The sequence below is a fragment of the Petromyzon marinus genome, chromosome 38, assembly GCF_048934315.1.
Source record: "Petromyzon marinus isolate PM22_M1 ecotype Great Lakes invasive population chromosome 38, UKy_Petmar_22M1.pri1.0, whole genome shotgun sequence".
In the NCBI taxonomy this organism is placed as follows: Eukaryota; Metazoa; Chordata; class Hyperoartia; order Petromyzontiformes; family Petromyzontidae; genus Petromyzon; species Petromyzon marinus.
Window position 1 is genome coordinate 13,308,294 of NC_133704.1, and position 23,171 is coordinate 13,331,464.

At 51.4% G+C, this 23,171-nt stretch overlaps 2 protein-coding genes and 1 long non-coding RNA gene across 5 annotated transcripts in view; 2 read left to right on the top strand and 1 right to left on the bottom strand.

Annotated features, from left to right (window-relative positions):
* Window positions 1–1,747: 1,747 nt before the first annotated feature.
* LOC142930397 (uncharacterized) overlaps window positions 1,748–23,171 on the bottom strand; it is a 35,675-nt gene continuing 14,251 nt past the window's right edge. The window contains exons 10-18 of the mRNA XM_076072732.1: window positions 22,558–22,716; window positions 17,131–17,224; window positions 16,311–16,391; window positions 13,423–13,564; window positions 11,654–11,799; window positions 9,936–10,029; window positions 9,291–9,356; window positions 6,859–6,941; window positions 1,748–5,369 (exon numbers count right to left, since the gene is read on the bottom strand). Coding sequence (XP_075928847.1) covers window positions 5,300–5,369; window positions 6,859–6,941; window positions 9,291–9,356; window positions 9,936–10,029; window positions 11,654–11,799; window positions 13,423–13,564; window positions 16,311–16,391; window positions 17,131–17,224; window positions 22,558–22,716 — 935 coding nt within the window. The 3' untranslated portion in view covers window positions 1,748–5,299. The remainder of the gene's footprint in view (window positions 5,370–6,858; window positions 6,942–9,290; window positions 9,357–9,935; window positions 10,030–11,653; window positions 11,800–13,422; window positions 13,565–16,310; window positions 16,392–17,130; window positions 17,225–22,557; window positions 22,717–23,171) is intronic.
* Window positions 11,795–14,939, top strand: LOC142930401 (uncharacterized). Its single transcript, XR_012946353.1, has 2 exons — window positions 11,795–12,774; window positions 13,162–14,939. It is a non-coding gene; the product is annotated as an uncharacterized LOC142930401 (long non-coding RNA).
* On the top strand, window positions 17,220–20,786 carry LOC142930400 (RUS family member 1-like). Of its 3 annotated transcripts, none has more exons than XR_012946352.1 (4): window positions 17,220–18,037; window positions 18,949–19,013; window positions 19,532–19,755; window positions 20,551–20,782. XR_012946352.1 is itself a non-coding variant. In XM_076072735.1 (4 exons), the coding sequence occupies exons 1-4, from the start codon at window positions 17,916–17,918 to the stop codon at window positions 20,718–20,720; spliced, it is 510 nt and encodes a 169-aa protein (XP_075928850.1). In that variant the 5' UTR covers window positions 17,220–17,915; the 3' UTR covers window positions 20,721–20,786. The 3 variants fall into 3 exon arrangements, 1 of the variants encoding a protein (XP_075928850.1); XM_076072735.1 differs by having other exon boundaries at window positions 19,603–19,755; window positions 20,551–20,786; XR_012946351.1 differs by lacking the exon at window positions 17,220–18,037 and having other exon boundaries at window positions 18,257–19,013; window positions 20,551–20,780.

Sequence of the window (23,171 nt, forward strand, 5' to 3'; positions counted from 1 at the left end):
ATAAGGCCCCACTGAGCTTGAGAACTATTTTTTAGAAGCGACTTGTCTATCACAAATTATAGCTCAACGAAGGTGAGGTAGCTTATCACGTGGACATTTATAGCAGCAGCCAAACACTCTAAACGCGTGGTGACGTTTATTCTAAATGTGGAGGGTAAATCGGAGGACCTGGGAAAAAATCCACGCGACTACGGTGAGAGACGCAAACTCCAAATATACAGCAGGAGCAGGTGTCAGTCGGGATAGAACCCACGACCTCCTAATTGATAAAATAAAATAACACAATAATATTCTCACGACCTTTAAGTGATCTGAGCGTGCCTTTTTCACTCCAGTGCTGTCCTCCAGACCGTCTCGTCCCTTCACCTGATGAAGGCCGCTTGTGTTGTGGCCGAAACGTCGTGAGAATATTATTGTGTTATTTTATTTTATCAATTTATTATTTTATTGTCATTCTACGTGACTTTACCGAAAGAACCAAAGAAAATGAATCCTTGCAGTCACGAAAGCTTTAAATCGAAACCAGGTGAGGTAGTTAACATCTCCTGGGTGAGGTAGTTAACATCTCCTGGGTGAGGTGGTTAACATCTCCTAGGTGAGGTAGTTAACATCTCCTAGGTGAGGTAGTTAACATCTCCTGGGTGAGGTGGTTAACATCTCCTGGGTGAGGTGGTTAACATCTCCTAGGTGAGGTAGTTAACATCTCCTAGGTGAGGTAATTAACATCTCCTAGGTGAGGTAGTTAAGATCTCCTAGGTGAGATAGTTAACATCTCCTGGGTGAGGTGGTTAACATCTCCTGGGTGAGATAGTTAACATCTCCTAGGTGAGGTAGTTAACATCTCCTAGGTGAGGTAGTTAACATCTCCTAGGCGAGGTAGTTAACATCTCCTAGGTGAGGTGGTTAACATCTCCTGGGTGAGGTAGTTAACATCTCCTAGGTGAGGTAGTTAACATCTCCTAGGTGAGGTAGTTAACATCTCCTGGGTGAGGTAGTTAACATCTCCTAGGTGAGTTATTTAACATCTCCTAGGTGAGGTAGTTAACATCTCCTAGGTGAGGTGGTTAACATCTCCTGGGTGAGGTAGTTAACATCTCCTGGGTGAGGTAGTTAACACCACTGGGGAGACAGAGGCGACATGGTGCTGGCCACCCACATTCACCACGTACCCCCAGGAGTCCGCATACTCCCGGCTGAGAACTACTGTGGAGTAGAATACCATTTGTTATAGAGTTTTTATTACACATAAGGGACAGATAGCTATGAGGGAGCCATACTGTCTTGCTTGCTACCTACTTGTATTTGATGACATGTTCTCAATGATGTTAATTCTTTGTTGAGTTTTGTATACGCAATGCATCATCGGCTTCCATCATCTATACACTGCTGGATCAAGGGCTTTCCCAATACCAAAGATAATAATCTTGATTTGAAGCTTTCCCACCTGATGATGGACGCTTGTGTTGCGCCCGAAACGTTGTGATTTATTTTTATTTTATACCTACGTGACTTTACTGAAAGAACCAACGAGTCTTCTTTGGTTCTTTCGGTAAAGTCACGTAGAATGAGAATAAAATAATAAATTGATAAAATAACGCAATAATATTCTCACGACGTTTCGGCCACAACACAAGCGGCCTTCATCAAAGAAGATTAATCCTTGCAGTCACGAAAGCTTTAAATCGAAATTTAACCAAAGAGTACCAAAGATAATACGAAGCATTTAAGATGGTTCACAAAGGTGCAATCGATATCAACCTTTTCATCAAATGCGTTTATTATTATTATGATTATCATCGCGACAACTTTTAGACAGCTTCAAGTACGAGTTTCTGTGTAACCAAAGTGCGCATTACGTATAAATATGTCATTTTAAAGTTGGCACGTTACAATACTTTAAAAACAATGGGAAATGATACTTCAATTACATCATGGGACCTCCTTTGCCAGTACCAAAATATGATAATAGGTTTTCCCCTTTTTTCTGGCATCTTAACAATGTTAAAACATCTTAACACCTGTTTTGTTGCCAGAAAAAAATTGGAAAACCTATTATCTTATACTTCAATTGCATGTAAATATAGGCAACGTGAGGGGAGAAAAAAATCAGTGGTCACCACAGGAGCCCGGATAGCTCCTGAAATGCCCTCCTCTGAACTCGAACCCCCTTGTGAAGGCGCAGACCCCTGCAATCACTGGCTCACGTGCCTGCTGGCGGAAGGCAGGGCCTCCAACGAGAGCGGACTGCGGGTGGCTACTGCAGAGCTCATACACCATCTTGAGGAGGCGATTTTGTCCGGCTCTTCCACGCTGTGCCAGACGTCTCGGAAGAGGTGGGAGTATCCAGACATCTTGACAGAGGTAGGAGTATCCACCACACTTTCACCTGCATCCACCACACCCAGACCTGCCAATTCGACTCACCGAACTGTGGTACAGAACCCTTTCACCACTGCTGGGTGGTGTAGGTGGAGGGGATTTAATAAACCTCCACCATTGTTCCAACTCCCGCCGCCAGGAGGTCGAATTGAACCAGCAGCCTTCGGTGATTGCAAGTCCGGTCTCCGTGTGCTAACCCATTACACCATCACAGGTGGCACTACAAGTGCATGGGTTCATGAAACATATCTGTGCAGACCTATGAGCCTATCTTGAACCTACTGAAACCTTAAATATTTATTTCGGTTTTGGGTTAACCCGAACCAAAGTGGAATGGCAATACGTTCAACTGTCTGTATATATGTACCGTGGTAAAGTCACCTGATTATTATTATTATTTAACATCTGTACACCTCAACACATTAATAAAAACACAGCAACTTTCCACCGTGTTGTTTTCTTTGCGTTACCTGGGCAACCTTGTCAACGCCGTGTGACCTCATTCGGCCAATCACGCGTGTTCTTGTGCGCACGTGCAACACGACAATAACGTGAACAAGTAAATTGTCGACAGCATTTGCTGTGAGCCCGCTTACTCAAATCCAAGGTGTGGCAGCCCACCGCTTAAGCCAGAGAAAAACATAATACAGAAGCATAAGTAACTTCAGTGTCCAACAGAGTAAACCTTCGCACCACCGCAAAGATAATTGATGTTGATATTTCACGATTTAAAAAAACCCGTTAACTGCTTACCTTTTATACGTTTCCGGCCTTCGTGTGACAGCTAATTGTATGAAATATGTCACGCGCGCATAGCTTTTTATCCTGTCCTGAAATAAACAAACGCTGCACCCCCCCCCCCCACCCCCAGTGTCCCTGAAATATCCCTATCATCTCACATCCCCTTGCTTGTCAATGTCCTAGAGAGGGTCGCATTCTCCCAATCGCTCGGTGAGACGTCACTCGCTCTCTCCTCTGCCGCCCCCAGTTTGGAAATGATCTCCGACCACCCCCGGCCGACCGTGCTGTCGCCTCCCTGCCCCTGTTCTCCGTTTCATGCGCAGCGTGCCTTGAGATGCAGTGGCACGTAGGCGCGATATGAATTCAAGTTTTGCCGTATTCTCCGGATAATAAGACACCGTTTTGTTCGCCCGAATTTTTAAAGGAAGAGTTTGGTGGTGACTCTCATGACCCGGTAGCTGTGTTCCTACTCGTGATAACCTGGGTTTTAAGAGTTGCGCGTTTTTAAACGTACGTACTTCCAGATCTTTAGAACTCTATTGACAGTGGACAAGTTTGGGGTGCGGCTTACATTTGTGGGAGTGTCTAATATTCCTGAGAATACGGTCATGGTAACTCTAAAACACATGTATTCGTGAACATACAAAAACAGATGCATCTTTATCCTGCTTGCGAGTACGGATTAGTTGTTTTCAAAGGCTGCACACGTATGTGTATATATTATCGCTATAAGTTACTGCGTGAGATGAGAGGGTGAATTTAAAAAGGGGTCGTCCATGTGTATTGTGTCATAGCACTTTTTGCACTCGAACCACAAACCCAGTAAACCCGAGTTCAATTACTCGCCGCAGACATCTGCGGTAGCAAGTTGAATCTGAACCCGGCAATGCACGAGTTCGATTCCCGCTCACGGCCAACACCGGTGACGATCATCTGATCCGGTCTTGACAAAGGCGGCCAGGCATGGTGCTGGTCGCCCACCCCCTCGTGTGCCGTGCCGGGCTTCATAGGCGCTGCTACTCGCTAACAGCACTTGCCCCAATAGTCTGTTAAGGATATACGGGGATCTTTGTTTGGGGAACGGTAGTGCAGTGGTTAACATGCTGCGCTACGAACCCGGCGACCCGAGTTCGAGTCCCGCTCATGATCAATAATGATGACAATTATCTGAACCGGTCCTGGGTCTCCTAGATTGGCTTGGCCTTGAGTGATTAACTGGTGAGGTGTGTAAACAACACTGGAGAGACAAAGGCGGTGAAGCATGGTGCTGGCCTCACCACCCTCCTTGCATGTCACGCTGGTCTTAATAGGTCCTCACTAACACTTGTCTGCACAGTCTATAAGGCTACACAGGCAATCATTTGTGTGTACATGTACAATGTTTTGTTTCTGTATGATATTTTGTGTATCTTTATAAATGCATGTGTGCGTGTGTGTATGAGCGTTATGCCCTCCCTTCGCTATGCTTGCGAAACGTGGAGCCCTTTAGAGCATTTGCGCTGGTTTTAAACAATTAGGCTGGCCTGCCTACGATCCATCCTAGATTAACCAGACTGAATTGTGTGAGGAACTCAGATCTTTGAAAGATCCGGTCACAGTCCCCATCATCAGTGAGCTCCTCTGAGAGGCGAGGCTCCGTTTGCGCGGTCATGTAGCCCGCATGCCCAGCCACCACATGGCCAAGCAGCAGCTGTTTGGCCAGATGGAGGGGGCAAAATAACCGCGGTGGCATGAGCTGGAGAAGAGATGGATTGATGCGGTACAGGAGGATGTGGAGCTGATTCGATTTGTAGATAACTGGTACCAGCGTTGTCAAGATCGGCCTCTGTGGAGGAGGCTCATGAAGGACACTACTGGGCAGCTGCAACGCAATTGCCCTCCACCCACAACAGAGGGCAGAGCAGCGACCCTCACAATAACGAGTGGAATGCCGGGCGCCTAAATCGCAGCAAGTTGGCGCAGTGGGGAGCACGGGTGGTGCACCTGCCAGACGTTTATGTTGGTTAACTCACAACACCTGGGTCTGTCCCACGACCTTCTTGCCTACAGCTAGCCTTCCACACTTTTGCATTCACGTGACGGCCTCAAAGTGCACCTAGCCTGGCCCACGTGGCGCGGATGATGGCACCGTCACTCGGCGGCGAACGGCAGCCGTGTGTGTGAGCGTGCGCTCCCGCCATCAGATGATGGTAGCGATGGTGACAGAGTCTCGCTTCATCCCCATCTGCACGCTCTCTCCTCTCCGAAACCTGTGCACCGGAGAAAAACAAGAGACGTGTCTTGAGGACACGTGCAGCCCTTTTTGTCAATCCACTGTTGGATGAGGGCCTTCCCCGCGCCGTGCGGGTTATGAGACCATACCGCACCGGTGCTACATCGGTTCGTGATGTGGGCCAGAGGTAGCGTGTTTTCCGCTCGTTGCAGAGGTTCTATTTACCATCTTAAACTATTCTTTTTTACCAGGTAAGGCCCACTGAGCTATCTATGCAGCTCTTTTTCAGAAGCGACCTGGCCACAAATGATAGTTCAACGAAGTGGCTTATCGTGTGGAAATGTATAGCAACCAAATACTCTAAACGTGTGATGTTGATTCTAAATATGAAGGGAAAAACCGCAGGATCTGGAGAAAATTTCACGCTACCACGGGGAGAGAGACAGACACGCAAACTACAAATATACAGCAGGCGTCAAGGTCGGGATCGAATCCACGGCCTCCTGCATACCAGGCGAGGTAGTTAACATCTCGCCACGGTGGTATTTCACGGTTTGAATCCAGCGGCCACCCTGGTTATTACTTGGGGTATGTGTCGGCCATAATAGTACGCCGCCATCTGCCTCTCGGTGGACGATCCCCATGACGTTATTCACAAGAGTTAGGCCATTGTGTACCGCCCACGTCAGGGTGCGAAGTTTTCCAAATTCGAAAATGACGCTGAAAAGTACTCTATTGGAATTAGACAAAGTTCCCCCTTATAGCCTTTAACAGACTGGAGGAGCAAGTGCTGTTCGCGAGCACCTATGGAAGCTGGCACGGCACACAAGGGGGTGGGTGGCCAGCACCACGTCCGGTCGCCTTAGTCTCCCCAGTGGCGATGTTTACTACACACCGCACCAGGTACACATTTGAGGCTGGTCGACCTAGGGGAGGCCCAGGACCGGTTCAGATAGTCGTCACTGGTATGGGTTGTGAGTGAGAATCGAACTCGGGTCGCCAGCTTGTCCTCCAGCACCTCTGATGAGCGTGGTTGGCTACATACGGTGCGAAAAAAGTTCAACATACATACTGCAGCGCACTAACCGCTACACCACCGCTCAACACAATAAACACACAGGAGCAGCAGCAATCTTTACCTACTACTGGCAGCAGACTGATGCCCCCCCCCATGTCACTCTTGCAAATGAGACTGGTGGAATGTTACCTTTCTCACCTCGTATGCAGGTCGTGGGTTTGATCCCAAGCTTGACGCCAATATATTTGGAGATTGCATGCTCTCCCCGTGGCCCCGTGGATTTTTCTCTGGGTTCTCCCGTTTTTCCCTCCACATTTAGAATCAACGTGCGCCGAGAGTATTTGGCCACTATAAATTTGCACGCAACAAGCCACTTTGTTGAGCTATAATTTGCGATAGCCAGGTCACTTCTGAAAAAGAGCTACACAGCTCAGCGGGCACTTACCCTGGTAAAATAAAGTTTTAGTTTATATTTCTCTGCACGCAGAGACCACACACACACACACACCTGGCTTCCTCGTATTTCTTTTCCCGATAGAAGGGGCTCCGCTTGCTCAGGTACAGCAGCACCAGGTCACAGAAAAACGCCCCCTGTGTGGCACAGTCACAACGACAAAGATCACTCCCCCCCCCCCCTCCACAGCGCACGCGGACCGTTGGGCGAAGCGCTGCCGTTGAGGCCGGCGCATCAGCGGGTGGTGCGGCTAGCGCCGCGCCCACCACCTTTGTCTCCCCAGTGCTGATATTTTGCACACCGCGACAAGATGGTTAAGGTCTTCAGATTCGGCATTGCTCACTGCCCCACGGGCTCCAGGCTTCACACTTGGAGGGTGGTGACGGCGTCTTAGCAATTGCGGCACCTAAACTCTGGAACTCTCGTTGCCGTTCGAGGTCCGGACTTCCGAGACAGACGACAAATCTTCAAATCTCGACTAAAAACATCTATGTTTAAAACGTCCTTCTCACTTCTTCTTCTCCTGGTTGTCGTTAACTATTTTCCGCCTTGCCATGCATAGCGCCCTGACAGCGATTGTTTAAGGGCGCTTTATACATTTACATTATTACTAGTCATATGAGTAGGGGGTCGCCACCCTTTTTCCACCGTGGACCAAACCCAGACGCCGTTCTTCAGTCCGCCCTGAGGTCCATCAGCAGCGGTGGTACAAATCAATCACTGCTACCTGCAGGACAGGTGGCAACCTTTACATTTGAAGGCTTATTGGACCTTGGGGATGCCCAGAACCGCTTCTGATATCACTCACCACTGATGTTAACCGTGGCCAGGAATCGAACTGAGGTCGCCTACTTATTACCGTTACCATATCCGAAAAAAAAGACAAAGATCCCCCATATAGCATTTTAATTGACTGCCGGGGCAAGCGCTGTTAGCGAGCACCTAGTAAGGCTGGTGGCAACACGAGGAGGTGGGTGGCCAGCACCATGCCCAGCCGCCTTTGTTTCCCATGTGCCGATGTTTACATACTAAGTTAAGGCTGAGTCGACCTAGGGGAAGCCCAGGATCGGTTCAGATTTTCGTCACCAATGTTGGCCATGAGCTGGGATCGAATTCGGGTCACGGGGTTCGTAGCGCAGTGCGCTAACCACACTTAACTCCCGACGCCCTGTAACAAACACATAGATACATGTAGAGATTTAACTTCATTTGCAATTGCACTTAACATCATATATCCTTGTTTGTTTACGTATTATATTTGTTCCACGTCTCTGTATCTTAATTGTAAATGTACTGCGATCAGTTTAACACGGAGGAATTCGCAAACGATATTAACTATAAGAGGTTTTTGGGTTAGACGGTGAAAATCTAACACAAAAACCTCTATTATGGGTACTGCGAACAGTAAAAAAGACTTAATATTGCTTTACGCAGTCCAATATTTTTTATTGCTCATGTTGTGTTTCTACTGATTTCTGTGTGCTTCATTGCAGTACTTTGTTTTTATTTTGTAATATCTGCAACCCAGCACTGGCAATTGAGACTCATCCTGGTTTCTTGAATTCATCTGGTGAAACAAAAAAACTTTTAACTTAAACTAGCTCGCTCGCTTATCATCTCACTCACTCACTACCCGTTTACTCACAGTCTCACTGAACCACTCATTCGCCAACCTAGTCACTCACCCACTCATGTACCATCTCAATCACCATTACTCATTCACCCATCCACCATCTCACTCACCCACCCACCAACCCACTCATGTACCATCTCAAGCACCCACTCATTCACCCACCCACCATCTCAATCACCCACTCATTCACCCACCCACCCACCATCTCACCCACTCATTTACCCACTCATTCACCCACTCAGCCACCCACTCATCAACACTCAGTCATCCACTCATTCAATCAACTGATCACTCGTCCACTCGTTCACACACACACCATCTCCTCTCACCCACTCATTCACACAATCTTGCGAGTGCGACTTTGTCCTTGCCTCTTGAGCTCACACCTGGTGAAACAAAATCAACTTGAACTTAACATATACCATGTAGCCCATGCGGTCACACACATACGGATCACGTGGGTAGCACACACGTTCCACTGTTCACACGTACAGTCAGGATGTGTGATAAGGAGGACGTAATAGATGGGGGTGAGAGGGCGAGAGAGACACGGAGAGGGTGAGGCTGGCAAGGAGCTGGAGAGTGAGGGAAGGGAGAGGAAAATGTGAGGGGGGAGATGAGATGGGAAGAGCGGGAGGGGGAGCGAGGGGAAGAGTGCTATTTAGCGAACGCTGTTACCTGTGACTGAGCGGTTAGGACAATGGATGATGCACAGATTGAACCATTGCAAAACGCGATAGAGAATGAGTGAGTGAGTGAGGGGGAATGAGTGAGACGGGGAGCAAGTGGGAGAGTGTGGGGGCTGTGAGAGTGAGGAGAGAGAAAGGGAGAGCAAGGGGGAGATGTGTCTCACCGCTCCGAGCAGGGCCAGGCCTGATCCCACGTTCACGGCCGTGGGAACGATGCTGAACCTGCCCGCCTGGGTCAGGGGTCATGGTTAGTTCATTATGTATATGTTCGTTTGCAGCTCAGGGTCAATCCACTTCTGGATGAGGATATTCCCACGCCACACACCATGTGGGTCTTGAGGGGGGGGGGGGTTATTTTACCATACTTCACCATGCTGGTCAGAGCAGAGTTGATTAAGTTTTAGAGCATACTTACAGGCAGCATAGTAAGTACAGTGCAACACTGGCTTTTGCTGCACTCCCATCTCAATCAGAGCTGTAAATTCCACATTTCTATGGGAGAAACCACGAGTTCATCACTAGGATCTCTTAACGATGTCTCGCAGTGAGTCACTGTTTCTTTTTTTGACTGTCCCAGAAGGGTCTGTGAGTGAGGCTGAGATTTGGCACCTGGCCGAGTCTCATTCTCGTGAACTCGTGCCTGAATTACCACGATGTCACCTGGCCAAACAATAATAACAAACTAATAACGATCTTTATTTAAAGAGCAGAGCGCATTTCGTACCACAACGTTCAAGGCCACTTCACGCAAAGTTAAGATAAAAGGGAAACGTGAATAAAATAGGTCGCATGTCCCGTGTGGCGCTCACCTTGCCAAACACCAGGACGTCAAAGCGGATGCCGTAGACCTTGAAGAGCTTCCGCTGCTCACCGCCGTCCGCCTGCCGGTAGTATTTGGCGAATCTGCATGGGCCGAAAGGGTGCGGGTTGAAGGGTTGCGGTGTTGGTCAGTGCGTAACGTTCGTTGGTTGGGGTTCTTGTTTTTTTTTAACGGTAGGGTTAGGGTGAATGTTGCAGTTCGGGATTGATGTTAAGGTTAATGTTACAGTTAGGGTTAATGTTAAGGTGAGGGTTAATGTTACGGTAGAGGTTAATTCTACGGTGAGGGTTAATGTTACGGTGAGGGTTAATGTTACGGTGAGGGTTAATGTTAGGGTGAGGGTTAATGTTAGGGTGAGAGTTAATGTTAGGGTGAGGGTTAATGTTAGGGTGAGGGTTAATGTTAGGGTGAGGGTTAATGTTAGGGTGAGGGTTAATGTTAGTGTGAGGGTTAATGTTACGGTGAGGGTTAATGTTAGGGTTAATGTTACGGTGAGGGTTAATGCTATGGTGAGGGTTAATGCTACAGTGAGGGTTAATGCTATGGTGAGGGTTATTGTTACGGTGAGGGTTAATGCTACGATGAGGGTTAATGCTACGGTGAGGGTTAATGTTACGGTGAGAGTTAATGCTACGGTGAGGGTTAATGTTACGGTGAGGGTTAATGTTACGGTGAGGGTTAATGTTAGGGTTAATGTTACGGTGAGGGTTAATGTTACAGTGAGGGTTAATGTTACGGTGAGAGTTAATGTTACGGTGAGGGTTAATGCTACGGTGAGGGTTAATGTTAGGGTGAGGGTTAATGTTACGGTGAGGGTTAATGCTATGGTGAGGGATAATGTTACGGTGAGGGTTAATGTTACGGTGAGGGTTAATGTTACGGTGAGGGTTAATGCTACGGTGAGGGTTAATGCTACGGTGAGGGTTAATGCTACGGTGAGGGTTAATGTTACGGTGAGAGTTAATGCTACGGTGAGGGTTAATGTTACGGTGAGGGTTAATGTTACGGTGAGGGTTAATGTTAGGGTTAATGTTACGGTGAGGGTTAATGTTACAGTGAGGGTTAATGTTACGGTGAGAGTTAATGTTACGGTGAGGGTTAATGCTACGGTGAGGGTTAATGTTAGGGTGAGGGTTAATGTTACGGTGAGGGTTAATGCTATGGTGAGGGTTAATGTTACGGTGAGGGTTAATGTTACGGTGAGGGTTAATGTTACGGTGAGGGTTAATGCTACGGTGAGGGTTAATGCTACGGTGAGGGTTAATGTTACGGTGAGGGTTAATGTTACGGTGAGGGTCAATGTTACGGTGAGGGTTAATGTTAGGATGAGGGTTAATGTTAGGGTGAGGGTTAATGTTACGGTGAGGGTTAATGTTAGGGTGAGGGTTAATGTTACGGTGAGGGTTAATGTTATGGTGAGGGTTAATGTTACTGTGAGGGTTAATGCTACGGTGAGAGTTACGGTGAGGGTTAATGTTACTGTGAGGGTTAATGTTACGGTGAGGGTTAATGTTACTGTGAGGGTTAATGCTATGGTGAGAGTTACGGTGAGGGTTAATGTTACGGTGAGGGTTAATGTTACTGTGAGGGTTAATGTTACGGTGAGGGTTAATGTTACTGTGAGGGTTAATGCTATGGTGAGAGTTACGGTGAGGGTTAATGTTACGGTGAGGGGTTAAGGAAGATGGTGAGAGTGAAGGGGCCCACCTGAAGTTGTACCCCGAGGAGGAGGAGGAGGCATTGAGGTGGGGTCGCGCTGCGTCGAGGCGGTTGAAGGAGTAGACGGGGTGGCACTCACTCGCTGGGCGGTCCAGGTTACAGCTCCACTCGATCTGAACCCCGATAACGCCACCCTGTACACGCAGCATTACACACACAGCATTACACACACACAGCATTACACACACGCAGCATTACACACACAGCATTACACACACGCAGCATTACACAGACACACAGCATTACACAGCATTACACAGACACAGCATTACACACACACAGCATTACACACACACAGCATTACACACACACAGCATTAACACAGCATTACCAATACCCGCCATACGCCACTAAGTGAAGGTGACGTCACCACGGCGCCTGTGCCAGGCCAGGTGCACTTTGCGGCCACGTGAAGTGTCGAAGGCTCGCTGACGGGAGGTCACGGGACAGACCCAGCAGGTGCCATGTTTTGACTGACCGAGACGACTGGTTGATGCACCAGCTGTGCCCCCCACTGTGCCAACTCACTGTGTTTTAGCCACCCGACGTTACACTTGTTTTTGTGAGCGTCGCTCCTCCGCCCTCCGGTGGTGTTGGAGGGCGACTGCCTCCAACTGCCCAGTAGCAGCGTCCTTCACAAGTCTCCATAAAGGCCGATCTTGACACTGCTCGTACCAGTCATTGGCAACTCCACTCCAAATTCAAGTTTCAAGTCCACTCAGCTCCATATCCTCTGTTACCACATGCCATCTCTTCTCTAGCCCATGCCACGCTCGTTTAGCCCTCTCTATCCGGCCGAACAAAAGCTGTTTGGGCATGCTGTGGTTTGGCATGTGGGCTACATGACCCAGCCAATGGAGGATCTCACCAATGGGACTTTGTCCAGATCAGTAAAGGATCTGTGAGCTCATCACACAATCCAGCCTGGTTAAACCCAGGATTGATCGTGGACAGGCTTGCCTGAATGTTTCAAACCAGCCAAGATGTTTCTTTACAGGGCTCCATGTTTTGTAAGCATAGAGAAGGAAGGATATCACTGTGGGCACGAAGATCCAAAGATTCTTGCGGAGCAACAAGCCAGGCAGCTTCCACACAGCAGCATTATACTGGTAGGAACCTCCTGGTTACACCAGCCCACAGGGGATTATTGTGTCCGTCCGTCCGTCGTGCATACAAAAATGGGAGGTGTGGGGCTGGGTAGAGAGGGGAGGGTGGGGAGGGGCTGGGTGGGGAGGGAGGGGCTGAGTGGGGAGTGGAGGGTGGGGAGGGGCTGGGTGGGGAGGGTGGGGAGGGTGGGGCTGGGTGGGTGGGTGGTGGTAGGGGTGGGGCTGGTTGGGGAGGGGCTGGTCACCCCGTGGTGCCCTTATAAAACTCAACGTTTAACCTACTCACGCCGGCTTGTGCCCGCCCTCACAGTCGGGCATATTTGCGGAATACACCACGTGGTGCCGCCGTTGACCCTGGCCATTGACCGAGCAACCCAACGTTCCTACCAGCTCCCTCCGCAGGAATGTGTTGTAGCTGCTGAGTGAAAAGATAACGCCGCTGGACTGATTCGAAGTGAGACATCGACTGCCAAACTGGAGCTGGTCATAAGCACACTGCCCAGGTACAGAAACCTCTCCATTCTCTCCACAACTGCCCCATCACTCATTGGGAGTGGAGGGGGTGGAGTATGCACCCTGTGTGTACGTGGTGTACACGCCGTGTACACGTAGTGAGTCATGTCCGCGGCGTGTTGCCAGGCAGGGCGCCACCTCCACGGCGAGGCTGTGGAAGTCCTCCCCGGCTGCGCGCACCAGCTGGCCCAGGCGGAAGATCGGGCAGTAGGGGGCGGCCGTGGCGCTGTAGCGGCAGCGCTTCAGGTAGTCCGCCTCGGCGCGCTCCAGCACGTTAAGCCTGGCACGCCGGACACACGGGTGGACACGGGTGGACACGGGGGCACACGGAGACGAGGGCAGGGTGAGGGTGTACCGTGAGTGCCTGGTGCGGAGTGTAACCATTAACACTGGGGGAGACAAAGGCGGCCGGGCGTGGTGCTGGCCACGCCTCATCGAGGGTGCCGTGCCGGCCGTCGCTAGCAGCACTTGCCCCCAACAGTCCGTGAAGGCTACACGGGGGATCTTTGCCTTTGTTATATATCACCAGACAAGAGGCTCCTCTGGCGCTCCCTCGAGTCACGTGGAGGTGGCAGTGACAGTGACGGAGCAGTTGCTGTACCGCACCACTGTGCCGTGCAGTACAGGTGTGTGTGTGTGTGTAGTACAGGTGTGTGTGTGTGTGCAGTACAGGTGTGTGTGTGTGTGTGTGCAGTGTGTGTGTGTGCAGTACAGGTGTGTGTGTGCAGTACAGGTGTGTGTGTAGTACAGGTGTGTGTGTGTGCAGTACAGGTGTGTGTGTGTGTGCAGTACAGGTGTGTGTGTGTGCAGTACAGGTGTGTGTGCAGTACAGGTGTGTGTGTGCAGTACAGGTGTGTGTGTGTGTGCAGTACAGGTGTGTGTGTGTGCAGTACAGGTGTGTGTGTGCAGTACAGGTGTGTGCATGTGGAGTACAGGTGTGTGTGTGTGCAGTACAGGTGTGTGTGTGTGCAGTACAGGTGTGTGTGTGCGTGCAGTACAGGTGTGTGTGCGTGCAGTACAGGTGTGTGTGTGCGTGTGGAGTACAGGTGTGTGTGCGTGCATGCAGTACAGGTGTGTGTGCGTGCATTACAGGTGTGTGTGCGTGCAGTACAGGTGTGTGTGCAGTGTGTGTGCAGTAAAGGTGTGTGTGTGCAAAATGCAGGTGGGTGTGTATGTGCAGTACAGGTGTGTGTGTGATGTAGGTGTGTGTGATGTAGGTGTGTGTGATGGAGGTGTGTGTGTGTGATGTAGGTGTGTGCGATGTAGGTGTGTGTGTGTGTGATGGAGGCCTTAATAGGTGCTCGCTTACCATCGCTTGCATTCTACTACTGAATTTTGAAGATCACATTGACTATATTGGTAAAAAGACAAAAATAAAAATTGGTTTTCTGTATCGACACAAGCACTGCTTCCCCCCAATGTTCCGTTTGGAATTGATAAAAGCTACCATACTGCCTCTACTTGACTACTGTGACATCGTGTATAAATCAGCCTCAAGTACTGTACTGAAGAAGCTTGATTCCATCTATCACTCGGCCTTAAGATTTACATTGAACTGCCCATATAGGACTCACCACTATGATTTCTACATTGGGTCAAACTTAACATCTCGTAATGTTCGACGGCTTGTGCACCAGATCTTATTTATTCACGATGTACTTACAAAAAAATCCGCAGACTACCTACTGGATCTTCTCCTCTGTTTCAAAGAACAAATTTGACCTCAGGTCTTCGCTCATTTACCAGCTTCACATTCCCTATTGCCGTACAAAAACTGGAGAAAGGGCCTTTGCTATTGATGCCCCCATGGTCTGGAATGCTATTGCCAATAAACTGCAACTTGAATCGCTACCAATGAGATCTTCTCTCAAAACTGCTCTAGAGGAGTTGTACACCCCTTGCTGCCACTGCTATTCATTGGCGTAAAATACAATAAAATGTTTCGCTCCGGATGACGCTGCAAAGTATTATCTGTATTTTGATTTAGCGTGCTGATCTTAAACGTGCAGTGCAAAATTTGATACTCCGACTGATGCTTCTGTTGTTGTGGAGTAACTCATGCAGCCAGCTATGGCTCTAGGATTTGGTGTTACATGTTATTTATGTAGTTTATTGTAGAAATTCGGTCACAGTCCCTATGATCACTGTTACGTTGCAATTATGGCTTTATTTTTTGGTGATTTCGAAAAGTTTTTTTGGGTTGGACATGTTTGTTTTGTTGTAGTACGGCGTTAGACTGATGGCCTTAATCTAAGTTTTCTTGTGGTTGTTGTTGTTGTTTGACTTGCATCCCACTGGGATTTTTTTCACACAGCGTTGGTGTACGGTGCTTTTTTTTCAGGAATATTTTGCTGTTTTTTCATGGATTTTCTGTTTGCACAGTCACATGGTCACTTTAAGATATTTTCTAGTTCGTGTTTTAGTTTTTTGTTTGTTGTTGTTGCACCCGATTCAAGAGCCGAATGGCTCACAGGGCTATACCAAAATAAATAAACTGAAAAAAAAAACATAAAAAACATGTATGTATGTATATGTGCATGTATGTGTATATGTGTGTGTATGTTAAATTTCCTTCGCACCGTACATAGCCAACCGTGCTAATGGGGAGTTGCGGGGGAAGGACAACAAACTGAACACAAATCAGTTCTAAATAAATGAGTTTGTCAATCTCGATGATGATTTAAAAGTGCACCGCTCCAGTGCCTTCCTGGTATCGGAGTGAAGAGCGTTCCAGATAGCCGCAGAAGCGTATCTGAAAGCGTGCAATGCAGTGACTTACGTACAATCACACGTAGGACGACTCAGCCCCAGGTGAATACCTGGTGCGGTGTGTAAACATCGCCACTGGAGAGACAAAGGCGGTCGGGCGTGGTGCTGGCCACTCACCCCCTCGTGTGCCGTTCCGGCCTTCACAGGTGCGACTCACTAACAGCACTTGCCCCTACAGTCTGTTAAGGCTATTTGGGGCAGCTTCGTCTTTGTGCATATATACGTGCGTGTATATATGCGTGTGTCGAATGTCTCACTTGCTGAAGTCAAACTTGGGGAACCTGATTGTGTTCTTGATGAAGACTGTGAAATTCTCAGCCCCGGCGAGCACCGGCCTCCTGGACAGACGCGGAGAGAGCGGGGACGACGCTTGCTCGTAACCACACACGAGTTCACAGAACCTCCTCGCTGGGGCTACGCATCTCCTCCACACGAGACGACACTTCGTTGAGCTATCATTTGTGGGTGGCCAGGTCGCTTCTGAAAAAAATTGTTGATAATTTAGTTTAATCCATAATGCGTTTTTTTTGGGTTAGACCACGTAAAAAGTTTAGTTTAACCAGCCGACCCCGTTAAATACTTTCCTCAATCTACGCTTACGCCTCACTGTGTCCCCGAAGCGAACGGCAGTGAAAACCCACGAGGGCTCCTCTCTGTAATCCCGCTGGCAGCAGCGAAGCTTCCTGCCTGACCCCTCTGCCGAGCCGCGTGGTTATTTTGTGTGGCGGCTTTCTCGCCGCGCTCCGAACCACCAAACCCCCCCCGAGTTCAGTTCTCTCTCGCAGCCAACGCCAGGTGACGGGCGTCTCAACCCATCCTGGGCCTTCCCCTAGGTCTACTCAGCCTTAAATGTATACCCGGTGCGGAGTGTAAACATCACCAACCCGGGGAGAGAGATAAACCGGGCGTGGTTACTGCCCACCACCCCGCTCGTGTGTCGTGCCGGCGGCCTTCACAGGTGCTGCGACTCGCTACTAACGGGGGATCCTTGCTGTGTGTAAAGGTGTTCATGCAGCTCTCCATACAGGTGCTCATACAGGTGTTCACGCAGGTGTGTGTGTGTGAGGTGCCCCTCACCGTGGGGCCGTGGCCTTCTCCACAGGGCACCAGGCTGAGATCTCACAGGTGCGTATGCCCGGGCTGTAAGGAACACAGCGACCGGTCCTTATACCTGGCAGGCAGAGGAGGACAGGTGAGCGGCTGTCTGTGTGAACAGGTGTGAGCGTGAACAGGTGTGTGGAGAGGGTGGCCACCGCTTTCACTGCACACCGAATCCGGAGAGATTTCTGAGTGCTACGTCGATCACAGCTGTGCGGAAGTCACGTAATGTAATACATGTGTTGAGGAGTTCCCGACGATGACTCGGAGACGGCTTGAAGGTAAGGGCTTTCGCCAAAGGTTTATTAAGTGTATTACAATAGCACAAAGGGTGGGACAACTTCCCAGGGGTTAGGGGTCCTACACTAAGTCCTGGTCCAGCCCGGCTAGCTCCGGTCTCTCTCCCTCGAGTCGGATGGGGGCACTAGCCAACCCCACCGACCGGGAAGAGCAGCACCTCCTACGGCTACCAGCGGCTTCACTCCTGACTCTCGTCGATCCCTCTCTACCCCTGGTTCCCTCTCCACCCTTCTCACTCTACCCGTTCCCGCAGTGACCCCGCTTTCGTCACGGGGTCCCCCTTAAATACTAGAAGGGGACATGACGTCATCGAGGCCCCCAGCGTGCATGATGCCACGTTCCGGGACGTCATCGCACTGGACGGCACACATGACGTCACGTCCCCATTTTACTCCTCTACACATACAAACGTACACGACACCGGCAGCGTAAGTGCAAGAAAACGGTGAAAGAGACAAAATGGAATGTTTGAGAGATGCCACACGCGAGACGCTCGGACGGCAACCGCCTGCTTTGTGATTCCCACAGCCTTCGGCAAATCCCTCACGGTCAACGTTGGCGTTCCCTTCGCCGACATCATCACCACGTGAGGCTTCTCCACACCTTGAGCACGTGGCTCCTCGCTTGCCCCTCCCAGTTGACGCTGCCCCTCCGTGTTGACGCTGCCCCCCGTGTTGACGCTGCCCCTCCGTGTTGAAGCTGCCCCCCGTGTTGACGCTGCCCCTCCGTGTTGAAGCTGCCCCCCGTGTTGAAGCTGCCCCCCGTGTTGAAGCTGCCCCCCGTGTTGAAGCTGCCCCCCGTGTTGAAGCTGCCCCCCGTGTTGAAGCTGCCCCCCGTGTTGAAGCTGCCCCTCCGTATTGACGCTGCCCCTTCGCGTTGAAGTTGCCCCTTCGCGTTGACCCCTTGCCCACCGGATTCTCTGCGCTCGAGAAACTCGTGGGCTGGAGGAGAGGCCGAGGAGGATGGCCTCATGGTCTCGCGAGGCTGCATCAGATCGAGACTCGGGGATAGGAAGGGGGCTTTCTTGAGGAGCTTTGCCGGAAGGGACCCCTGGGGAAGGGGGCTTGCTTGAGGGGCTTTGCCAGAAGGGACCCCTGGGGAAGGGGGCTTGCTTGAGGGGCTTTGCCAGAAGGGACCCCTGGCGAAGGGGGCTTGCTATGGGGGCTTTGCCGGAAGGGACCCCTGGGGGTTGAGCGACCCAGAGTGGATGCTGCCGTCCGGGCGTGTGCTCCCACACTTGACTTGACCGTGGCCCTTTCCAACATTTACAAAGCCCAGTTTCCGCTTGGCTGGAGACCGTTTCCATGTTCGGTCCGCTTTGCCAGTGTGGCCTTTGTGGCGTTGCAGGGCTAATGAACTACGTTTGTTGCATTGCAGGGCAAGTGAACTACGTTTGTTGCGTTGCAGGGCTAATGAACTACGTTTGTTGCGTTGCAGGGCTAATGAACTACGTTTGTTGCGTTGCAGGGCTAATGAACTACGTTTGTTGTGTTGCAGGGCAAGTGAACTACCGAAGGATGCAAGCAACAGGAAGTACCTCCTCCGACTAAACAAAGCGCGCGGTGAGTGCGGCAGCTTGCATGGGACCGGGACTTTGTTCGGCTGCGTGCCAGACCGTGCCACAGGCAACTCAGTGGCTTGGCTGTCGAGTGTGCAGGCGGTGTAACTGCACCGGAGCCCACGGGACGGGGCGGCCCAGGGAGACCTCGGTTCTCCGTGCCGACCGTCGATTCAGCGGTGTCCAGGAACGGAGCACGTGTCAACGTTCTCACCGCTTCGCAATTTTAATTAGCGTTGACCTTGTTAGTGTTGCAGTGTTCAGTTTGTCGTCCTTGCCCCCGCACCTCCGATTAGCACGGTCGGCTACATGCGGTGTGAAAGAAGTTCCAACGTACGCGCGGTACAACACCTGAACCCCCACCCACCACCGCACCTTCGTGAGCCCGCGCTGAGCGGCGTGGTGGAAACGGTCCTCGCGAGTTTCGACGTGGAGCCCTTAACCCAGAACAGGGGCCCGTGGCAGGGCGGCCTCCCGCCGCACGCGTCCTCGTCGATGACCTTGGCGGGTGCCGCTCGACAGACGCCACCTTGCCCCGACCTTCGCCAAGACGGGTGGAGGCTGCCTCTGATTCTCGGGCGGGCGTCGTACAGGAGCGGTCTCGATCGTCCTGCACTACTCGTCCGGCGCGAGCGACATCGTCGGGGCCTGCTTCCACGCACAGCTGTTGAGCCTCGCTCTGCCGCGCGGGGCCACCGTGGAGGTGGCCGCGGAGCACCGGGACGGCTTCCTGCAGCTGCAGAGAGGCGAGTCGTAGCGGCCCTTCTGCATAGCACGTGACAGTGGGGGCACTTTATTCCAGGCAAGGCCCCACTGAGCTGTCTAGCTGTTTTTTCACAAGTGACCTGGCCACAAATGATATGTGGGCTTATCATCATGATCATCATGTGGAGATTTCTCGCAGCCAACTACTCTAAATGCGTGGTGACGTTGATTCTAAATGTGGAGGGGAAAACCGGAGGGACCCGGAGATAAATCCACGCAGTGACCGCGGGGAGAGACGCAGGCTCCTTGGGGCCTCGTGTCAGTGGCGTTGTCTCCGAGCTCCAGCGTGCCGCTCGCAATCAGAAGGTTGCCAATTAAAATTTTTTCCATTTAAATTTCCATACTTGGCAGTAAGTCCCGAAATTCCGAAGACTCGCTCGGTGAGAGGGATTCTCTGGGTAAATGGCAATGAACCTGAGAGGTATGGCAAAAAGAGAAGTAATAAAAAATGGTGTTGTTCGGGAAGAATGGAAGGAACCGGAAAGAGAGGAAGACCTAACAAAGCGAATCTCATGACCACAAAATAAGAGATTGGTGCCAGATAGGTGTGGCCCTGCTTGACCATACTAGCACTACATGACAGAGAGGAAAATGGGAACAAATGACGAAACGTGCAGTGGACACCCGCGGGGCTATCTGCCCCATGGTTCTTGATGATGATGATGATGCGTGAAAAAATTGGCAACCAGTTTTTTTTACCTAACCCATCGGGCGGCTGCTAAATTTCAACCTTAAGAATCTCGATGTTTACTTTGGCTCTCGTTTCGTTTGCGCAGAAATAACCGCCGGCGACCCCTGCGTGTCGGCGTCTCAAGATTTCGCGATGCGCCTCTTCCCGGAGGTGCTCGCCGGGCTGCGGAGCGCCGGCTGGGCCATCTCGGCAAGCCTCCTGCAGGCCGACGAGTGGCGGGCACAGTGGCACCAGTGCCACCAGAAGGCGCAGTGACGACGTCAAGAAGGGGGATTCGCGCGACGTGAGAAAAAACGATTCAATTTGGGGCATCTGTTCCCGTGGGGAGAAATGTGGGGGGCTATGGGGAGTAGGAGGAGGGGGGGCTGTGTGGGGGAGCAGGAGGGGGGGGGGCTGTGTGGGGAAGCAGTAGGAGGGGGGGTTGTGTGGGGGGGAGGGGTAAACCAATGTGCCACCCGTGTAGTATGTAAGTAATGCTCCACGCACGTAAATATAAATACAAATGTATTGACAATAAAAAATCGGAACGTTTTCTTCAGTGGCACAGTGAACTGTTCGTGATTTTGTATCACATCCCGCGACATATATCCCAGCACACATTTGATCATCCTAGCCCAACCTGGGGAGGAGCGGCGGTGCAGCGGTCGGCACGCTGAGTTCGGTGAGCGGAGTTCGATTCCTGGCCGCAGGCTGATATCCGTGGCGAGGGATATCTCACCACGTGGTCCTGCCCCACGCTTCACTAACCCACATTGACCAGTGTGGGGAGGTATGGTCAAACAACCCTCAAACATCAATGGAGAGGCCTTCCAGGAGGAGTTCTAGGTATAACCAAACTTGGTAATGTTAGTGACATTGAGGCAAGCAGTTTGGCAGTTAAGAACAAAGGTCAAAATTATTAAAATCACCCAGTAACATCAACAATGGGTGGATGGTCGATCCAGAGGCATCACAATGTTCAACATTGTGAGTGGAGCTTGGGCAAGCCACCGGCACCGCCGCCGCCGCCGCCGCCGCCGCCGCCGCCGCGAGGAATTTGGGCGTTGACGCAGGACCGTCGGTCACGCCGACGCCGTGCCGGCAGCGGCGGCGGTGTCAGCGGCACTGTGAGGCACAGTGCACGGAGAGCAGCGTGTTGCCGTGCCGGCTGGACACGGAGGTGACCGCGTAGGGGAACGTCTCTTGGAGCTGCACGGGCCCAGGAACGCAGGCCTCGCCGTCGGTCCGGCCCAGCCTCCCCCGCGCGGCCTTCCCCCACGTGAACACTTGCCCTCCTGGCACGAGCACACGAGAGAATCACGCACGCGCGTGAGCACGGATCTGCACAGGTTATCATTGTGCAACGAAGTTAACTCGTGGTTTTTACGACACAAACGCGAGTCATCATGCGTGAACGCGCGTTGGCGCGGCTTGCGTGAAACTAAACCGGAGAGACGCACGCACGCACGAGCGGGGGATGTTTCAGCGAGACAAGGGAGCATTGCTTGAGTGCTCATCTCCATTGCCGGTGGTGGAAATTCCCCATTCCTACAGCGGTGGGCCCAGTCTGTGCAAAAAACAACAACCTCTGACTCCACACAAAGTGTTACTTAATTTATCACCACGGGAGTGACAATATTGATGATGGGGCGTCTGAGCCAAGTGCTCTGAGCAAAGAGGCCCCCATCTCCCTAGCATAAGGTGGTCATGGTTACAGACCTTTCACCATTCAACTGCTGGATGAGAGCCTCCCCCACACCGTGAGGGTTATTTCGCACTGGTCAGTGCGTGTTGGTGAAGGCGGGGAGTGCACAGACACACACAAAGATAACAGAGATCCCCCATATTAGGCCGGCACGACAGACGAGGTGGTGGGTGGCCAGCACCACCTCATGGCAACCTAGGAGAGGCCCAGGACCGGTTGAGATAATTGTCACCGGTGTTGGTAGCCGTGAGCGGAAAATGAACTTGTGTCTCTGGGTTCGTAACACAGCGCACTCACTACACTACTGCTACACTACTGCTCCCCACACACGCACGTTCACACGCACGTTCACACGCGCACGTTCACACGTGCACATGGCGGCGGCAGCAGCGGCACCGTCGTCGTCACCTTCGGCGACGGCCACGGTGAAGGCGTCGCCGCACGTGACCTGCACCACCTTCACCCCGCCGAGCCCGTCCACCGGCTGCGGCGCCCGGCTGCTCGTGCGAGCTCCCCCGCCAAGCTGCCCGTGCTGGTTGCTTCCAAACGTGTAGCACGTGCCCGTGTCTGCACGACGAGACGCGGCGAGATCGGCAAAGAATTTGCCAGGGCCGGTGACCGAAGAGAGGAAGACGGGGGGGTGCAGGGACAGGACGAGACAGACGGGGGAGATGGAGGCGGAGTGAGACGCCCTACACACGAGGCAAAGAGAGACGGGACAGACGGACACACCAGAGAGAGTGCGTCCTGGTGGATTACAAACGTGCCACGACTGACCGCGTCACGACTGACGACCGAGTCCGTCACAATGGCACGAGCGCTACGTGCAGAATTGCTCAGCTCGGTATTTTGAGGACGATGCACACGACGGAGGTGAAGGAGAGCGACGAAGACAAGGCAGACGGAGATTTAAGTATCTGATCAGCACGGTTGGCTACGTACAGTGCGAAAGAATGTCGACATACATCATGTTCGCCTTTTGGCGTCGTTCCCCGGTCTGACACTGGTGAGACTATGCCCTA

Excerpts from the sequence above, each read along its gene's own strand:
- LOC142930400 (XM_076072735.1), top strand. The coding sequence starts at position 17,916 with ATGTTTGAGAGATGCCACACGCGAGACGCTCGGACGGCAACCGCCTGC. Across the intron at positions 19,014-19,602 it reads CCGACTAAACAAAGCGCGCG|GAGCGGTCTCGATCGTCCTG; the intron begins GTGAGTGCGGCA and ends GGCGTCGTACAG. Across the intron at positions 19,756-20,550 it reads CTTCCTGCAGCTGCAGAGAG|AAATAACCGCCGGCGACCCC; the intron begins GCGAGTCGTAGC and ends TCGTTTGCGCAG.